We start from the raw sequence: 18,755 nt of genomic DNA on the forward strand, positions 1-18,755 counted from the left end.
AGCTTCATTATACAGCAACTAAAAGGCATTAAGAGAAAATGATATTTTTAAATATATATATATTAAAGGAAGAAATATAGGTAACAACACTACTTAGTTCCAAATGTAGAAGGCAGCAAATAAGTGAAAGTAAACTTTTTGTGAGGGAGATTGTTTTCTGACAGTTCCTTGTCATGTTGGTCAGGTAGTGCAGGTCATCAAGACATGAATTTGTTATACCAGAGAGGAAAGGTTAGTAGTAAAAGTCCAGGCTAGAGGGTTTTTGAGGCAAGAATAATTAACATGAATTGGAAGCCAACTGAAGACAGCAAAAAGGAAGGGTGTTAGGAAATTTCATCAATAAGAGAAGTGTGATTTTGGCAGCTAAATCGTGGAAAAATAGGCTGAAGCAAAGGTGGGACAATGGAAGATCAGAGGGGGAAAAGAGTAGTGGTCCTTATCCAGAAGATGACTTGGCCACATACAAGTCCATCTTTTCACGAAGTTCCAAAGGAGGAACTGAGGAACAATGAAAATTTAGGTCAAGCCACTTTAAGTCCCCTTTGGGGGAGATAAAGCGGGGTATAAATATAATAATAATAATAATAATAATAATAAGCCAAACAGGAGACAGAAAGAGGAATAAAAAAAGTATGTTCATAGACTGTTCAAAGTATGTTCATAGTATATTCAAATGACAGTAGGGAAACCAATATTTGGAGAAAAAGAAGATATTTGGTTCTGTGTATTATGTCCGGGATAACAACAATGAGCATCTAAGAAGAAATATTAAGAGGAAGCTCAAAAATAAAACAAGTATACCCCCTCCAAAATCCAACACATTTAAAGTGACATGCTACTAACACAGATTATGTATATGTGTATTGGGTGTGTGTGCAGTTCTAACATACATTTATTTCACTTGCCCAATGCAAAAAGCACAGACACAGCAGCAGAAAGCAAAAAATAAAAAATAAAAATGGAAAGGTTCAAGAGGTTACTGAGGAATATTGAGTACAAGGAATAGGAAAGTTATCCTTTTGTGTGCCCCCCCCCCCCCCCGATTGTTATCATTTACCTTCAAGTCATTTCTCATTTATGGCAAACCTAAGGCAATCCCATCATAGTATTTTCTGGGGCAGAGAGTGTATCAATCAAGATCACACAATAGGTTTCCATGGTTGAGTGGGAAATTTAACCCTGGTCTCCAGTGTTGTAGTCCAATGCTCAAACTACTACACAACACTGGCTGTCTTCGAGCTAAAATAATACTGGACAGGAAAAGAACTATCATAGTACAGAATCAGATAAAATGTGAGCCTTTAAGAGTGTCAAACAAGAGACAATGTATGGCATATTAAAAGAAACAACAAGCAAAGGCAGCATAAAAGTCATGATGAAGGGGGTCCAAATAAAGGCCTTATGATGTTGAAGGTACAGCCATAATCCAGACAAGGCATTTGAAAACTGGAAAACATCCAGGTATCCACTCATAAATCCAGGGCTCATTTTTCTGCTTTTGTTTCCTTTTGTACTTGATGTGATTTGTATTTGCTAAAGCCCACACACTGTTCGCATTTTAATATAAGTATCAATAGCAGAAATTAACCAACAAATACTTGTCAGCCTTTGAAATTTGACTTGTATAATAAGCCTTTGGACGATATCATAGAGGTGAAGGCATGGAGTAACCAAGTCAAAAGGATAGCATCAATGGCCAACATAGTAGCATTATCTCCACTGCTTTGGCTGAGAAGCCCACTGCAATTTCACCACTCTTTGCTTTGAACTTTACTCCCCCATCAAGCTTTCCAAGGGACTAACAAGAGGGAGAGACAGGGCAACAGTGTCCACACTGGCTGGACTAAGAGGTCTATACCATTGGCTAGGCCAACATATTCCTGCTTAAGGATAATACTTGCTCTCTCCCTTTAGATAGCAATCCGTGTGGAATGCTTAGTAAATTATGGATGTTTAAGGGTTTTTAAAAAACCTATCAGCACTTGATCATAAAAATACTTCCTCAGTAGATTTTTTAGCTGAAATCAAGGATGTCTTTGAAATATGAGTTAGAGAACCCCATTAATACACTTATTACACAGACCATGGTGCAAATCAGCAGGTTGGTATGTTCATCCAATGGAACTTGTTGTCAAGCTAAGCCAAAATCCAATTTAGAACATCTTATTAAAAATATGCAAAATAAGCTAGACACCAGACATAACAAGCTAAAATGCTAAGAAAATAACCTGTGCTTAAATAATTCAGTGTATAATAAAGAATTTAAACACCAAGCTTCTTCAGGCTACCTCTCAAAATACTCAGTTCTTTCTCCTTTGTTGGCTATACCATCCCTTCATCTCCTTTAATAAAAAAAAATCCAGTGTGATTTTTTTTTAATCCAAATACAATCCCATTATCTGGCGCATCACTCCAGAACAAGAGTGATAAAACCTTGCCTCTGAAGAACAGTTAAATGCCAGCAGGGCCCTTTCAGCTGTTAAATAGCTTTTGAAGCTCAGATATCCACATGCTCTCCACTGAACAGTTTAACTAGAGCTACTCAAAATAAATCCCTGAAAATGTGTTTTTAGTTCAAAACATGCAAGTAAAACAAACTAGAAGTGGTCTTTTATTTTTCTGGATTCAAAAGGAAACTTCCTCAGTAGCTATTTTAATAAAGACTGACCTATTTCTTCGCCATGGTTTCTCTAACTAGTTCAGGCTAGAATTATTCATCAGAAAAGCAAAGGGATCATTCAGAAATAAACAAAAGATGACGTACATGAAGATAAAAGGATGTGGGGAAGTTGTTTAATACAATAGGACATTTACACTTTGGCCACTATACATAACTCTCTTAAAGCATCCATGTTCCATTATGGGAATTATATGCTATGCTTTTGTCACTCATGTTGGTCTGATTCAGCACAAAAGGAAAATGGTATGGGGAACGCACGTAAGCAACTGTGTACCTCATTATGCTGAGGAATAACAATTGCATAAAAAGGAACCCAGTTTCATCTTTATGCTCCGTCTCAGCATCTGTTTTTGAATTCATGCTGATTTGATTTCCCAGTTACTGTTAACATGAAAGGATGCTGTCCTAGAGGAAGCGGGAGTATTTACCGAAAATTGAGTGCCACTTGTTGTTTTGGGCCTTCAAGTCATTTTCATCTTATTGCAATTATAATGAGCTCCCGGTGGAACAATGGGTTAAACCCTTCTGTCAGCAGGACTGAAGACTGGCAGGTCAAAGGTTCAAATATGTGGAGAGAGTGGATAAGCTCCCTCTGTCAGCTCCAGTTCCCCATGTGGGGACATGAGAGAAGCCTCCCACAAGGATGGTAAAACATCAACACATGAGGGTGTCCCCTGGGAAACGTCCTTGCAGACAGCCAATTTTCTCACACCACAAGCGACCTGCAGTTTCTCAAGTCGCTCCTGACACACACAAACCAAAACTATAAGGTAAACCTATCACAGGGTTCTCTTGGCAAGATTGTTCAGAGTGGCATTGCCCTTAGAAGGCCTTAGAGGCTGAGAGAGTGTGACTTGCTCAAGGTCACCCAGTGAGCTTCCATGGCCAAGTAGGGTCCCAAACCCTGATCTCCAGAATCCAGTCCTCAAGCCACTATACCACCCTGGCTCTTTGGGCACCATTGAAATAAAAGGCATCTAGTCAGCCTCCAAAAACAAGAGAGAAATTGAAATAAGCTATCATTTTATCATTCACATATATTCTCTGAACGCAGAAATGTAGGGATTCAATTCCACACATGCACTCTTTGTGTAAGTTGTGTATGGCATGCCGCAGTAGAATAATGTACTGAAGGTAAACCATTAACATTTTAAAATATGCGCCTCTTTCTGAAGAATTTGTTGATTTTTTTTTTCTTGTGCAGGAGCAGTATTCCTCAACCTGATGCTCACAAATCTGCCAATTCCCAAAATCCCCATGAGCATGACCACCATGTTAGTTGGACAAGATGGGTATTGCTGTCAATCACTTTGGGGGATTCAGGTAGCAGAGGGTTGAATTCAATGGACTCCTACATGCCATCTTTAATTAGTTAAGATTACGCTTCCAAAGACCAAAGATCTTGCCTTTGTGTGGAGCCAATGTGGTGATCCTGGCCTCACCTTCTACACAGGGGTAACAATGCACATAAAATCATTGTGTATATAATCCCATATGTATAAACAGAAATCATGCAACCAACTGTGTGTTCATGCAAGGTATTGATAGGGTGTCAGAATTATTTTAACTTTAAAATGAATAAACAAAATATACGTCACCCTAAGGATAGACATATATGACACAAACGTCATAAAAGGGGGAGTGCTGTTTCCATACCAAACCAACAACACGGAACTTGAAATGCATATTAAAACTTCAAAGCTTGAGATCTTAAGACTTATAATGAAAAATTTATTTTTTATGACCATCGAAAAATATTTCAGAATGGTATCTGTGATGGCACACCAGGAAGATCTAATGAGAAACCTAAATGTGTCTGGCTATTTTCCCAGTGACCATCGGTATGCCCTAAATACTATAATTCCCCCAAAATAAAACTCTATAAACAAGATTAAGTTTAACAATGTTTACTAAATAATCAAGGTGAATAACAACAATGTACAAAGGTGTGAATCTGAGGTAAAAAAACAACTATAATTTCTATGAGGTAAATACTCTATAAACTCTGGGGTAAGTACTATCTAAACTATCTATCTATAACTATCTATCTATAGGGCAAATACAAACTATCTATCTATAAACTCTCTATATATAGGGCAAATATGTATTATAAACTTTAGGGCAAATACTATCTATTCTATGGCAAATACAACTATTAACTATAGGAGGATGTATAACTATAAACTATCTATAAGGCAAATACGGCTATAACTATTCTATGTATATGTACTATCTATCTATAAGCTTTGGCAAATACGTGATTAGGATGGCCTGTTCAAATTGCTAGGCCAGACCAGACACTATCTGGTAACTATCTATAAGCTATGACTAACAAAGAATGGGAAATGAAGTTCTATAACCAGCCCATTCTGGCTCTGAGTCAGAATGGGCTGCACCAACTGAACTCGGCCTCTAGGGGGAACCTAAGCTCTCCCCTAAACTTGGTAAAATGGAACAGTCCAACTGAGAAATAAACAGGCCGAGACATCACACTCCCCGCTCAAATTTGGAACAAATTTGCATATACAAACTATAACAAATCACTTTATACAATTAAATACAACAAACTTTAAACTTTTAATAAAACCACCAAGTCTGTGATAAGTCTTTGGTGAGTATCAGTCTTTCAGTTGGAGTCCATCTTGATTGGAGTCTTCCTGATATGGTCATCCACACTGAGGCCTTCTTCTTGGGTGACACCCATAGGCCAAAAGTTCCAGGAAGCACTTTAGTCCTTTAAAGCAATGTCTCTTACCCTGACGTCCTCGTGGGAGTGCTGTCCAACCTTTCTTCTCTGGAGTTGACTCAGAAAGCTCCGGAAAGGTCAATGGTGTGTTGTCCTTTGGAGAACCTGGGTCTGCAAGGCATCCGGAACCCGACAGCCAGCTGGAACGCAGCAACCTCCGAGCAGACGCCCCTTGGGAAATGATGTCTGCTGGTCTCTCCTCAGCGGCGACATGAATCCACCGACTTGGCTCAGCACAGGAAATGCTCTTGTTGCCATCTGGCCTATTGCTGGTCTCACACGCAGTGTTCGGCCCCAAACGAATGAAATCCTGGCAAGCTGACTTTTTGAGCAATGCCTTCTTGTGGGGTGGCACTGCTTCTTTGTTTGGAATGTCCATAAATCTTTGTTCTTCTTTGGAGAAGCTTAAGTCAACGTCCCTACAAGCGGATTCAAAAATTGACGAGTTGTCAATTATCGAACTTGAACAGCAAACACTGATCTGGCTTAAACAGCTTTGCAATTGTGTAGGGCATGACTTGGAAGATTTGCTGTAGCCCACTAGCTTGGATATGGCTGGAGGGCACATTTTGTCCTTGCAGACTGGCCCTATGACTATCCACCCTAACGGAAGCTTCTGGGCGATAGGAGCTCCTGGAGGGCCTTTTATTTGTTCTAGGATTTGAAATAAATCCGGACAGTCTGAACCTAAAAGGAGAGCTATGTCAGCCTCTAAGTCTAAGTCAGGGATCTGACTTTTAAGTCTCTTCAAATGAGGATGACTCTCAACCACTGATTTGGTGACTATTTGACCTTTGTTCCTTGGTATGGTGGAACACTCAAGCAATGCAGGCAACTTGAAACTTGTCTTGCTACCACACGGGGAGATGGTGAAGCCTGATGTAACTCTTCCCTGTAGCTTATGTTGGCCAGTGCAGGTGGACATTACGTACTCTATAGTTTTGGCTTTGATGTTGAACATATCAAAGAAACTAGGGGTAGCTAAAGATGCATCGCTCTGGGAATCGAGGGCAACATAAAGTCTCTTCTTAAGTTGAGGCTTTCCTTGAGGGAAAACCTCAGCCAAACAAATCGGGTGGCAGGTACGTTGCTGATGGGAGCCCTGACATAGCTTGGTGCAAGCTACAGCGGTCTTATTTTCTTCCTTGTGAAGACTAGGATCAGGCTTGGTTGCAGAACCCGACTCTTCCTCTTTAGAGTTGACTGCTTTACCCCTGGCTTTGAAATTGTGCATGGCAGTGCAATGTTTTGCACTATTGCACTCCGTACATTTTACCGTAGACTTGCAGTCCCTTGCAAAATGTCTTTGGGAACTGCAACACCTAAAGCAGACCTTTGCCTTTTCCACTATGGCAACTCTTTCATCGTAAGGCCTTTTAGCAAACTCAGTGCAGTCTGCGAGACTATGGGGCCTTTTATGTAGCGGGCAAAGAATTCCTTTAGTCTCTGGTCCACACTCAATAACTTCTGTGGACTTAACAGAAAAGGCAGACCTTTTGGCACCATCTGGAAGGTTCTTCTGAGTTTCAAAAGACCTTTCCTGTCGAGGGCCTTGGTAAAGAGTGGGAAATCCTGTTTGAGGATCATTTCTTTCTCTTGCAGCTCTGTTTACAAATGCAACAAGGTGTGCAAAAGATGGGTATTTTTGCATATTCTGCTCCTTATAAGTGAAGACTTCTTTTCCCCATGCTTCTTGAAATTGGAAGGGGAGCTTTTGCAGAATTTGCCTCTGAGTGATGTATTGGTTTAGACATGCCAACCCAGGGAGCTGTGGGTTGGCCATGGCAGATTCTAACTCCACTAACAGGTCGCTTAAATCCCATAGTTGCTTACAGTCCTTGAGTTTAAGAACTGGAAAACTATGAAGTCTATTTAGGAGCGAAGTCTCTATTTCAGAGGAAGCCCCATATCTCTCTTGCAGTCGTGACCAGGCGGAATCTAGCGCCCTTTCAGGGTCTGATACATGAGCGGCATAGACTCTCTGAACTTGTGGCGCAGAAGTAGGACCCAGCCAAGAAATGAGCAAAGTAAGCTCCTCATCAGCAGATAACTGTAAATCTTTTATAGCCCTTTTAAAGGTTGTCTTCCAAAGGTGGAAGTCTTCTGGCTGGTCTGAAAACTTTTGAACTCCCTTATCTTTTAAGTCTCTCTTGGGGCTTTTGAAGAAGGAGGGGTTCCAGGCCACAGATGGCATGGAAAACATTTGATTTGGCGCAGAAAAGACTGCTTTTTCCCTCCCTGTGCCTTCACCCTGACCCAAAGGAGAATCACCTGAGGCTATGGTTTGGCTGGGGAAGGAATTCTGGACACAAGGTGCATTGTCCAAAAACTCCACTTTAACTTCTTTCTCAGGTTTGGGGTCAGGGAGGGACCAGTTGGCAGGAACAGGGGAACAGGTGGGGAGCATAAAGGACTGGCTCCCCGCTGTAGATTTCTGCACTTTGACAGGACTCTCATCTTCGTGAAAGACAGCTGCTGATGGCTGATGGTTAAGCTGAGATGCAGATCTTTCCCCCTCAGCATTAGGCAGATCCTCTACTGTGTTGGTATAAATAGGGCTTAGCTTTTTGGTGGTGACATCTTTGTCAGACAGGAGAAGAAATGACATCTTTGATTCGATGTCCTCCTGAGGCAGCAGCCTAACATTTTCAGGAATCAATTCATCCTGAAAAGCTTTGGCAAGAATTCTTGCCCTAACAGCAAGCTTGGCCGCTTCCTTGGCCTTTTCAGTTATATTTCTTTTGCTTTGTAAAGCTGATAGCTGGGCTTCCATTTCAGCTTGCTGTATGGCCTGCTTAGCTTGTAGTTGAGAGAAGTCTAGCTCTTTCACAGCCATAGCCGATTCAGCTTCTGCCTGCAATATTTGCACCTTGAGCTTCATACTCTCAACTTCTTTGAAATGTTGAGCTGCCACAGAAGAAATCTTACTGTGGGAAGATGATGTACTACTGGAATTTGATCTATGTGATCTGTATGTGACAGAACTTTTGACACTTAAGGGATGCTGAGGGTAGAAACCCTTGCTGGACTTGGGGCTTCTAGGAGGGGATAAAGAGTAAGCCTCCCTCAGCTGAAATCCCTGAAGCCGAAACTGTGCAGCTTCAAGCACGGCATTAAACTTTCTTTCTTTACTTTGATAGTCCAATGACAATGCTTGCAGTCTTGCTTGGGCATCATCATCATTGATGTTTGTAAGGACTTGTTGTTGCCTTTCTATACTAGTTTTCCAGAGTAAAAAACTATCCTGGAGCTCTTCTTTGTGCACTGCTATTACCTCAGGGTCTCTGGAGGCTAACAAGGTGTTCATGCCATACTGCAGGCGTTTCCAAGCACTTTCTGCCTTCACAATTAAAAGACTTTCCCTTTCCAGCAACAGCTGTAGGGCCTTCTCTGTGGGGTGCCTAACCCTATGTGAACGGGAAATGTGTACATGCCTGTCTGCACTTCCATCAGAAAGCCCATCCATTTTTGTTGTTTGCTGGTTGCCGAGGCAACAACTCTATGTGGGTGAAGAGAACTGAGTGTGAGGCAAAATGTTCACACAGCCTACTGTCACCACCTATGCTATAACAGCAAAACAACAATTTACTGGAATAGGTTTAAGAGTATTGTAACTCCTTTTCCTCAGAAAAATGCAAAAACAGGCCCCAAAACACCTTTTCCCGCTCTTTCTAAACTATAAGCACAAACCCATAGAACTCTATGTATATTGGTGAAGGCAAAATGGCTGCCGCTTCTTATTGAGGGGACAATAAGGCTGTCACAGTTCTGATGTTACTATAGTAGGCTTAAAAGATGAACACAAAATGGCTGCCAAACTGTAAAGAACCCCTTTTGGCGCCAAATGCCCCCTTAAGACAAATAGCAGATGCTAGCCTTGCCCTTTTCACTCTCTGACAGGAAACAAGCCTCCAATATCTTTTAAAAAGGAAGGCAGGCAGCTTTTTTACTTTAAAAGCTGCCCCTAACTCTCCTTACTATAAAAGTATTCAATTTAGCAACACTTCACCCAAGTATTCCTATAACATTGATACACTTTCCAATGGAAAAGTGGAAACAGTGCCTTTTTCTCTCACACACACCCTGAGGGAGAGGGCTCTCTCTTTTCTTTCTATAAGCGATCCGAATCGGCTACAAGGCCGATCAGGCTCCTTATCACTATGAAAACAGTGCCTTTTCTTCTCTCACACCCCCTTTGCAGGGAGTGGGCTCTCTCTTATAACTTTCTATAAGCAATCTGAAACGGCTACAAGCCGATCAGGATCCTAATCACTGTGATGGCACACCAGGAAGATCTAATGAGAAACCTAAATGTGTCTGGCTATTTTCCCAGTGACCATCGGTATGCCCTAAATACTATAATTCCCCCAAAATAAAACTCTATAAACAAGATTAAGTTTAACAATGTTTACTAAATAATCAAGGTGAATAACAACAATGTACAAAGGTGTGAATCTGAGGTAAAAAAACAACTATAATTTCTATGAGGTAAATACTCTATAAACTCTGGGGTAAGTACTATCTAAACTATCTATCTATAACTATCTATCTATAGGGCAAATACAAACTATCTATCTATAAACTCTCTATATATAGGGCAAATATGTATTATAAACTTTAGGGCAAATACTATCTATTCTATGGCAAATACAACTATTAACTATAGGAGGATGTATAACTATAAACTATCTATAAGGCAAATACGGCTATAACTATTCTATGTATATGTACTATCTATCTATAAGCTTTGGCAAATACGTGATTAGGATGGCCTGTTCAAATTGCTAGGCCAGACCAGACACTATCTGGTAACTATCTATAAGCTATGACTAACAAAGAATGGGAAATGAAGTTCTATAACCAGCCCATTCTGGCTCTGAGTCAGAATGGGCTGCACCAACTGAACTCGGCCTCTAGGGGGAACCTAAGCTCTCCCCTAAACTTGGTAAAATGGAACAGTCCAACTGAGAAATAAACAGGCCGAGACATCACAGTATCCCTTAGAAAACAAAAATCACTATTAAGTGCAGAGCTGTTATATCTGTTAACTTGTTGTCTCACTGCTGTTGGCCAGTGAAAAGACCACCAAAATACAGACTATCCCATGGTAAAGGGAAATCAGATCTAATTTAATGGGAACCTATACTGGGTTGGGATGAAGAAGATACCACTCGAGAGCACAACTGTCTATCAGACAGGCCAGAAATTGCAAGAATTATATTAATTTTGTGTAAGTTATCTCTGAATCAAAAAGTGGGAGGGAAATCCATCAAGGAAACACATAAAAAACCAAATAATAAAGCATCAGAAAATAAATTGCCTGAAATAATCAGAATTTAGAAATATTATTTTTGGACTACATTTTCCAAAATCACTTTCCACTTCATCACATACATTAAATACTACTGAGCCACTCAAGAATTGGCAGCCTACTGTGTTCATCACATGACGTAGGCTTCAAGTGTAGGGTAGAGATATATTAGCATTTAAAAAGGTTGTAAAGGGTTATCCTTTCAGATGCTTTCTAAGATGGTTGGCAAGTGACTTTTTACTGCCAATTATCCAGATAGAGATGGGCAAAATAGCCAATTCTGTCATGTGATGGTATTCATCACTCTCAGCTTTTAAAATGATACAGTTACGCTATTTGTGGGAGGAGCCAAAATGCCCTTTTGAGAATAAGTTCCACCATTACCTTCAATCAAAGCACCCTGACAGATGGCCATTCTGCCTCCGAATAATAATAAGAATAAAGAAAACATGTTCCTAGTTTGCAAGTATTATTTCTTGTTTAATTGTGTAGTCCTTACTTTAAAAGCAGTATTTTTGCTCCGGAAACTTTGTTTATGTGCCCATAAACAATTTTAAATTCGTGGAAACTCTAAAAGACATTCAATCATTGAGAGTCTAAAGCAAAATATGCTATAGTAGGGTGTCCCCCCTGCAAAGCCAAAGTTTTTGCAGTTTAATAAACTTTTCCACCAAACTTGGTACTGACCATACTGACTGGGGAGTGATGGAAACTATAAACCAAACCAAACAAACATTCCTTTCCAAACTCTGAAAATATCGAGATATTCTGAAAGCTGTGGAAGTCAGTTCAATGAAACACGAGTGGTTGTATGTCTTTAAACCTATGCTTATCTGAAGCTATGAGTACATGTTCAACTAATTAGTATGTTTAACTGATTGAACATTTTTAACAATGTTACATGCACCTGAATGAAAGAATGGCATGTACCAATTAATAAGATACACTTTCTCAGAGAGACATTTGGTTTCAAAAGGTAGCACTTAAGAAGCCGCTGTACCTTGAAATTAAAATCTTACCTTTAAATAATTCTTATGTGCATATATTAATTATTTCAAAATTGAAGGTCCTATTTTTTACAGAGCCAGCAATATTCTAGAGGTCAGAATCCACAATTCCTCCAGTATCAAGTCTGCATTGTATTAATTAAAGTCTGGAACCGGTTCCCCAATAGATATAACCTCAACTAATTCTAATAAAGAAATGAGACCACTTTTTACACGGCTACTTCACAGAATACTGTTCTGAGATACATCCACTGTATTTCTTAAAAAGAAAGTCCTAATGGTTTTTAAAACACACAAACATGTTAGTTTAAATAAAATGGAATGCTCTGTCTTACCAAGACTGAATTCAAACTTTGGTTCACAGAGAGTCTTCTTAAGATCTGTTGGTAAAAAGAGAACTTGGTCAATAAATGCACAGCACTCTTTCATAAATTTCAGAATGTGATTAGCATTTTTATACTAAATGTATCACTGGAACATTGGTACTAACTTGTCAAAAGAGAATTTGAGCTATGTTCCAAGTCCATTGCCCTGATGCTAGCCATTACCATTAGGGTGGAAAGGTGCAGGCGAGAGTAACGAAGGTCGTATTCTTTTGTTAAAAGTTAGACAAATGAAGTGAAGCACTGTCTTGTTCTTGTGACAGGCAGATGGAACTGGTCGAGGCAATTAGCTCTCCCTTACTTCTACTAGTCATTTTCACTTCCTAAATTTAATGTTACTTTTTAGGGCAATGAGGGGAGCTATCTATATTTTCTAGCACTCACTGGAGGGAAGGTAGGATATGGATCAAAGTAATAGATAAAGGTTTGTAACATATTATACAAAAAATCAATATAAGTTAATGGAAATATCTCTAAATATTTTAAAACAAATAGAAACACTAATAATACCCTGGATCCCTAAAAATAAGACCTATCCCAAAAATAAGCCCTAGCATGATTTTTCAGGATTTTTGAGGATGCTCAAAAAAAGCCCTACTTAAAGTCAATTTGGAAAAACAAGATATTCCCTGAAAATAAGCCCTAACACATCTTTAGAGCAAAAAGTAATATAAGACTCTGTCTTATTTTCAGGGAAGTAAGGTACCTGTACCAGCTAGTCAAATGTATGCACTTTTCCACTGGAAGTACAGTAGAGTCTTGCTTATCCAACATAAACAGGCCAGCAGAATGTTAGATAAGCCAGCAAATGTTGGATAATAAGGAGGGATTAAGGAAAAGCCTATTAAATGTCAAATTACGTTATGATTTGACTCATTAAGCACCAAAACATCATGTTTTACAACAAATCAACAGAAAAAGCAATTCAATACATGGTAATGTTGTGTACTAATTACTGTATTTACAAATTTAGCACCAAACATTGCAATGTAAACAGCTGTGGATCCGGGCGGGAAGCAGGCTACAGAACGTTGGATGAGCGAAGGTTGGATAAGCGATACTCTACTGTATGGCTTATGAGTCAGGTGTAAAGAATTCATGCAAACACATTCTCAGTACTGCATTAACTTCACAAACTACAGGATGATCCCTACTGGATATCTAATCTGCCCAAATCAAGGTATTAGAGACATAATGGCTTCCTACTCCTTCCAATAGATTTGCATGATTAAAAATGTAACAAACAGCATGCTTACCTGCAAGCTTAGGATCTGCAAGTCTCTCTGCCTGTGCTGATGGAAGAAACTGCTGTACTTCGTCTGCTGTTTTCTCTTCCTTGATTTCCATGATTAGTGTCTGGAGCTGCTGGATTTTATTACACAGACCTTCAGAATTTGCCTCTCCAAGTGCCACAGCCCAAGATTCACAATCAGACCTCGATGGAGCTTCAAGGTAAATATCTGGTTCTCCACTTTGAAACTCTGCATTCAAAACAAAATGGACAAATAGGCATTAAGCCAGACATTAATAGATGTATTTATGATTATTGTAATGAGAAGGATGTTGGCAGCAATACAGAATATCATACAAATAATAAGAAGCTAAACTGTTGTTGCTCTGTATTCAGTGCAACTCAAATGTTCTAACTGCACTTCTGCTGCTGACAACTAAAATATGATACATTCAGAAAGAGTAAAAGATCAGCATTAAAATAGGAATTCAACTACCAACATTTAAAAAGAATTAAAACATACAATAAAAAGCAATAATTAAAACAATTTTCAAGTACACTTAATAAAATATGAACAGTCAGTGCCCTTCTAAAAAGCTTACTTTTTTTAAAAAAAACTCTATAATTCTCAAAATTTGTCAGAATAATAATAATAATAATAAATCCTAGAGCAATTAATGTAGCTCAAAAACTAGGTGGCAGTATCATTAAACTGAAATAGTGAATACTCATTTTTACTGCTTATTTGGCAGATCAGAAAGTTCCTTCAAAGCAACTAAAGTGAGTACTAATCTGAAGTAGCAGTGTTGACAGGCAGAACTCTGTCAAATGGAGCAATGCAACTCATTAGATCAAAGCATTTCATTGTTTGTTTCATTACAACTGGACTCCATGCACTCGATTCTTGCCAGAATACTGTTCATCATTATCTGGCAATAATTTAGAATGACACAGCTCTTGGTGAACCAACAATATGTACAGAGAATATTCTGAATTGAGTTCTATCAATGAGTCTGCTTCAGAGCTGTTCTGAAACAAAGGGCCCTTCCAAACAGGGCCCAAAATGCGGGAACTGTCAGACTTTTACCTGAGGCATCCAAACAATGCCTCAGGTAAAAGAAAATTAATTCAGGACAAAGCAGGTAAACATGCTTTATCCCAAATTAAATAGATATCCATTAGACCCAGGCCTTCCTGAATGGGCCCTGTGGGAACTGACCCTTGGGTAGACATGGGACTACCGAAGGGTCAGTCCCCACAGCTCAATTCACTTTTCAGGCTCCATGAGCCCAGAGAAGCAAAAAGGGCAACCAAATCCCTCCCCCCAAAGCTCATAAATAAGAAGGATCTTACCAGGGCCTCTCTGACAGGCCTCCTGCTGCATAAAAATGACATGCCAGGAAGGGGAGAGGAAGGCAAATCACTCCTGACCCCCCACCCCGTCTCCTGGCGTGTCAATTCTATGCACCAGGAAACCTGCAGGAGAGGCCTAATGGAACCTAGTAAATTTCTTCCCATTTTAAGGGCTTGGGGGGGGGGGTCAGTGGAAGTTACCAGGGGGGCATGGGGGCAACAGGGAAAACCTGTTGTTTTTGAGTGGGCGTGATGACAGCAAAGCAGGTTAAAACAGATTACTTTAACTCGTTTTTGCCTGAAATTAATTGCTGTCTGGAAGTGCCCTAAGTGTTTATTTCTTGGTCTTCTTCTCCATGTGTGTGTGAGAGAATATAAGTAAGAATGAACGAATTCTTGGGTTCCCTAGGAGATTCACTCATCTGATTGGTATTCACAAAGAAAATGGCTTCTTCTGAGTACTTAAAATTCTGCCATATTGACAGTTTCATTTAGTTGCAAATTCAGCATGACATTTAACACAGTATAAATGATCGGACACAAAGTAAGCAAGAAGTAACAAAGAAATCAATGCTGCTTTAACAGAAGACACCAGCAAACTTAACTATGTATCCAAAGGTATCCAATTTGTGGCTATCTGGTTTTGCAGCTGAGCTATCTATATCTTTCTATGAGCTATCTATACAGTAATTCCTTCCCAACAACTCATTCATACTCCCTGGAACCAGAGGATGGAAGGAAAGCTTATTACTTATGGACACCACTATAGCTATTGTCCCTGGGGCTTGATGTTTCCATTTTAAAATACCCACCTTAAATGCAAAAATGGAGAACCACCAGCAATAGTGTCCCCTGTGGAATGGAATATTTAAAGGTATATTGAGCAGCTGAAAGCTTTGAATCAGAAATGGTAGATAAATCTTAAAATTACTAACTTAATTTTAGAGTCTGTAAAGAAAAGCCATGGAACAACAGACTGGTTCAAGATTGGGAAAGGCATACAACATTGCATGATGTGTATGCAGAACACATCATGCAATGTGCGGGGCTTGACGAATCCAAGGCTAGAGTTAAAATTGCTGGAAGAAACATTAACAACCTTAGAAATGCAGATGATACCACTTTGATGGCCGAAAGCCAGGAGGAGCCAAGGATCCTTCTAACCAAGATGAAAGAAGAAAGTGCAAAAGCTGGGTTTCAGTTAAACATGCAGTTAAACACCGGGATTGTGGCACAGCTGGCTGAGTGTCAGCTGCATTAAGATTACTTCTGACCAATTGGTCATGAGTTCGAAGCCAGCCTGGGTCGGAGTGAGCGTCCAACCAATTGTGTAGCTTGTTGTTGACCTTTGCAACCCAAAAGACAGTTGCATTTGTCAAGAAGGAAATTTAGGTACCCCCTATGTGTGGGGAGGCTAATTTAACAAAATTTATGAGGCCATAAAAAGACTCCAGCAATGCACTCCAGCAAAAAAACATGCGGGAAATGCAGAAGTACTTCATCAGTGTCGCAGATGGACGATGAAAGCAACAGCTCCCCTGGCGGCCAGAAAAAGTTAAATATCCTCTGACTGTCTTGTCTGTGTTGTGTGTCTTGGCATTGAATGTTTGCCATATATGTGTACATTGTAATCTGCCCTGAGTCCCCTGTGGGGTGAGAAGGGTGGAATATAAATACTGTAAATAAATAAATAAATAAATAAACAAACAAACATTAAAAAACCAAGATTATGGCAACAATACTGATTGATTACTGGCAATAGAGGGAGAAAACGTGAAGGCAGTGACAGACTTTGTATTTCTAGGTGCAAAGATTACTGCAGATGCAGAATGCAGCCAGGAAATCAGAATATGTTTACTTCTTGGGAGGAGAGCAATGATCAATCGCGATAAAATAGTGAAGAATAGAGACATCACACTGGCAATGAAGATCCGCATAGTCAAAGCAATGGTATTCCCCATAGTAACCTACGGATGTGAGAGCTGGACCATAGGGAAGGCTGAGCGAAGGAAGAGAGATGCTCTTGAACTGTGGTGCTGGAGGAAAATTCTGAAAGTGCCTTGAACCACGAGAAGATCCAAGCAGTCCATACTTCAGGAAATAAAGCCTGACTGCTCATTGGAGGGAAGGATAGTAGAGGGAAAGTTGAAGTACTTTGGCCACGTCATGAGAAGACAGGAAAGCTTAGAGAAGACAATGATGCTGGAGAAAATGGAAGGAAAAAGGAAGAGGGGCCGACCAAGTGCAAGATGAATGGATGGTATCCTTGAAGTGACTGGCTTAACTCTGAAGGAGCTGGGGGTGGTGACAGCCAACAGGGAGCTCTGGCACGGCCTGGTCCATGAGGTCATGAAAAGTCAAAAGCAACTGATCGAATAAACAATAATAGAAAACTCAAAAACTTAAATAAAACACTTTTTTCTTCAAACAAATGGTTTCCTTGTGTGTCCACTTCACCTGTATTTTTCCTGACGCTCATGTCTAGACCTATTGAAAACACACCTTTATTGAAAACACACACTCACATACAGATGCCACTGGAACTTACTAGATCCTCATCTGAGAAAAGCATGCTAAATTCAAGCTGCATAACCTCATTATTTCTTCGGAGTAAAGACTTAGGACTTAGGATCCATGCCTGGTCTGATTGAAATAAAAATATAATCATATAATTTTGTTGTTTGATGTTCGTCTGACTATGGGAACACTTTCTCCTATTGAAAGCACACAAATAATAGATTCTTGTGGGTTTTTTCGGGCTATAGGGCCATGTTCTAGAGGCATTTCTCCTGATGTTTTGCCTGCACTTATGGCAAGCACTTATTGCACTTATTGCAGGCGAAACGTCAGGAGAAATGCCTCTAAAACATGGCCCTATAGCCTGAAAAAACCCACAAGAGCCTAGTGATTCCAGCCATGAAAGCCTTCGACAATACACACAAATAATGTTTTTCTCCTTACACCATGTAGTTAATGCAGTATTTGCTAAGCTTGCTTTTACTGTCAACAGGAAGTCAATAAAATAAGCACAGTATACAAATTAAAGTCAGATGTTCAAACATCACTTGTTACAATATGGTGTTTCATGGTCCCTGTCATTCCTAAAACTTTAGCTGGCTAATTAATGCCCGCTCCCCAATAATAATTTGAAAGAGAAGGTGGTTGATTCAATAAAACTTAGAAATGTGCTAGATTCAAGACACTGTAAAACTGCAGGGGAAAGCAGACTAAAACTGAGTTACACAGCTAAATATAAGAAAGCATGTACTTGAAAATGTGTTTTGTTTCATTATTTTTCTAAAAGTATAAAGATATAAGAAAATATGAGGAGGGGATGTTGAATAAGAAAATAAGAAAAGATCTAATTTTCAGATACAAATGAATAGAATCTTGCACTCATATCTGTACTCTTACTTAACAGCCAGCTCCTATATCTTCATTGTTTATCAGGATGTGTTCAAAACAAGGTATATTTCACTTCAGTGAAAATGCTACAGATTTCAGTTCTCCACAGAACTGGGAAGCAATTTATCAACACACACACCTTTATATGCTCTGCAGAGCTTCTAATGTAATGGTACTACACTGTGATTCCCATGACTGTTCTGTAAATATTCAGCTGCTACACGAAATAACGTTGCAGTAGTTGACAACTCATCCATCTGCAAATTCTCCTATTCCCTTACCGATTGCAATGGTACACTGAAACAAACTAGGACTAAGCCAAGATAGAAGGATCAGATCCAATAACAAACCAGCATTAATACAAGCCGATATTAATATACCAACTTCAAAACCATTATGTTTTGTTTGCCTCAAAAATATAATTAGCCAGGTGAATGCCTTTGGATATATCAAATGGGCTTTTCAAATAAGAGTTGAAGTATAGTACTCATACTGATCCATTCATAAGTCAACTCAGTTTTCGGGGATTGATTTTTTCTAGACTTTTTTTCATGTCAGGAGTGACTTGAAAAACTGCAAGTCGCTTCTGTTGTGAGAGAATTGACTGTCTGCAAGGACATTGCCAAGGGGATGCCTGGA

The 18,755-nt window shown here is 39.5% G+C and overlaps 1 protein-coding gene across 3 annotated transcripts in view; it reads right to left on the bottom strand.

The window, feature by feature from the left end:
* INPP4B (inositol polyphosphate-4-phosphatase type II B) overlaps window positions 1-18,755 on the bottom strand; it is a 314,390-nt gene that overhangs the window by 161,240 nt on the left and 134,395 nt on the right. For all 3 annotated transcript variants that reach the window (XM_060778904.2, XM_067468684.1, XM_060778903.2), the window contains 2 exons: window positions 13,384-13,608; window positions 12,080-12,124 (listed from right to left, as the gene is read on the bottom strand). In XM_060778904.2, coding sequence (XP_060634887.2) covers window positions 12,080-12,124; window positions 13,384-13,608 — 270 coding nt within the window. The remainder of the gene's footprint in view (window positions 1-12,079; window positions 12,125-13,383; window positions 13,609-18,755) is intronic.

The sequence above is a fragment of the Anolis sagrei genome, chromosome 5 (assembly GCF_037176765.1).
Source record: "Anolis sagrei isolate rAnoSag1 chromosome 5, rAnoSag1.mat, whole genome shotgun sequence".
Lineage (NCBI taxonomy): Eukaryota > Metazoa > Chordata > Lepidosauria > Squamata > Dactyloidae > Anolis > Anolis sagrei.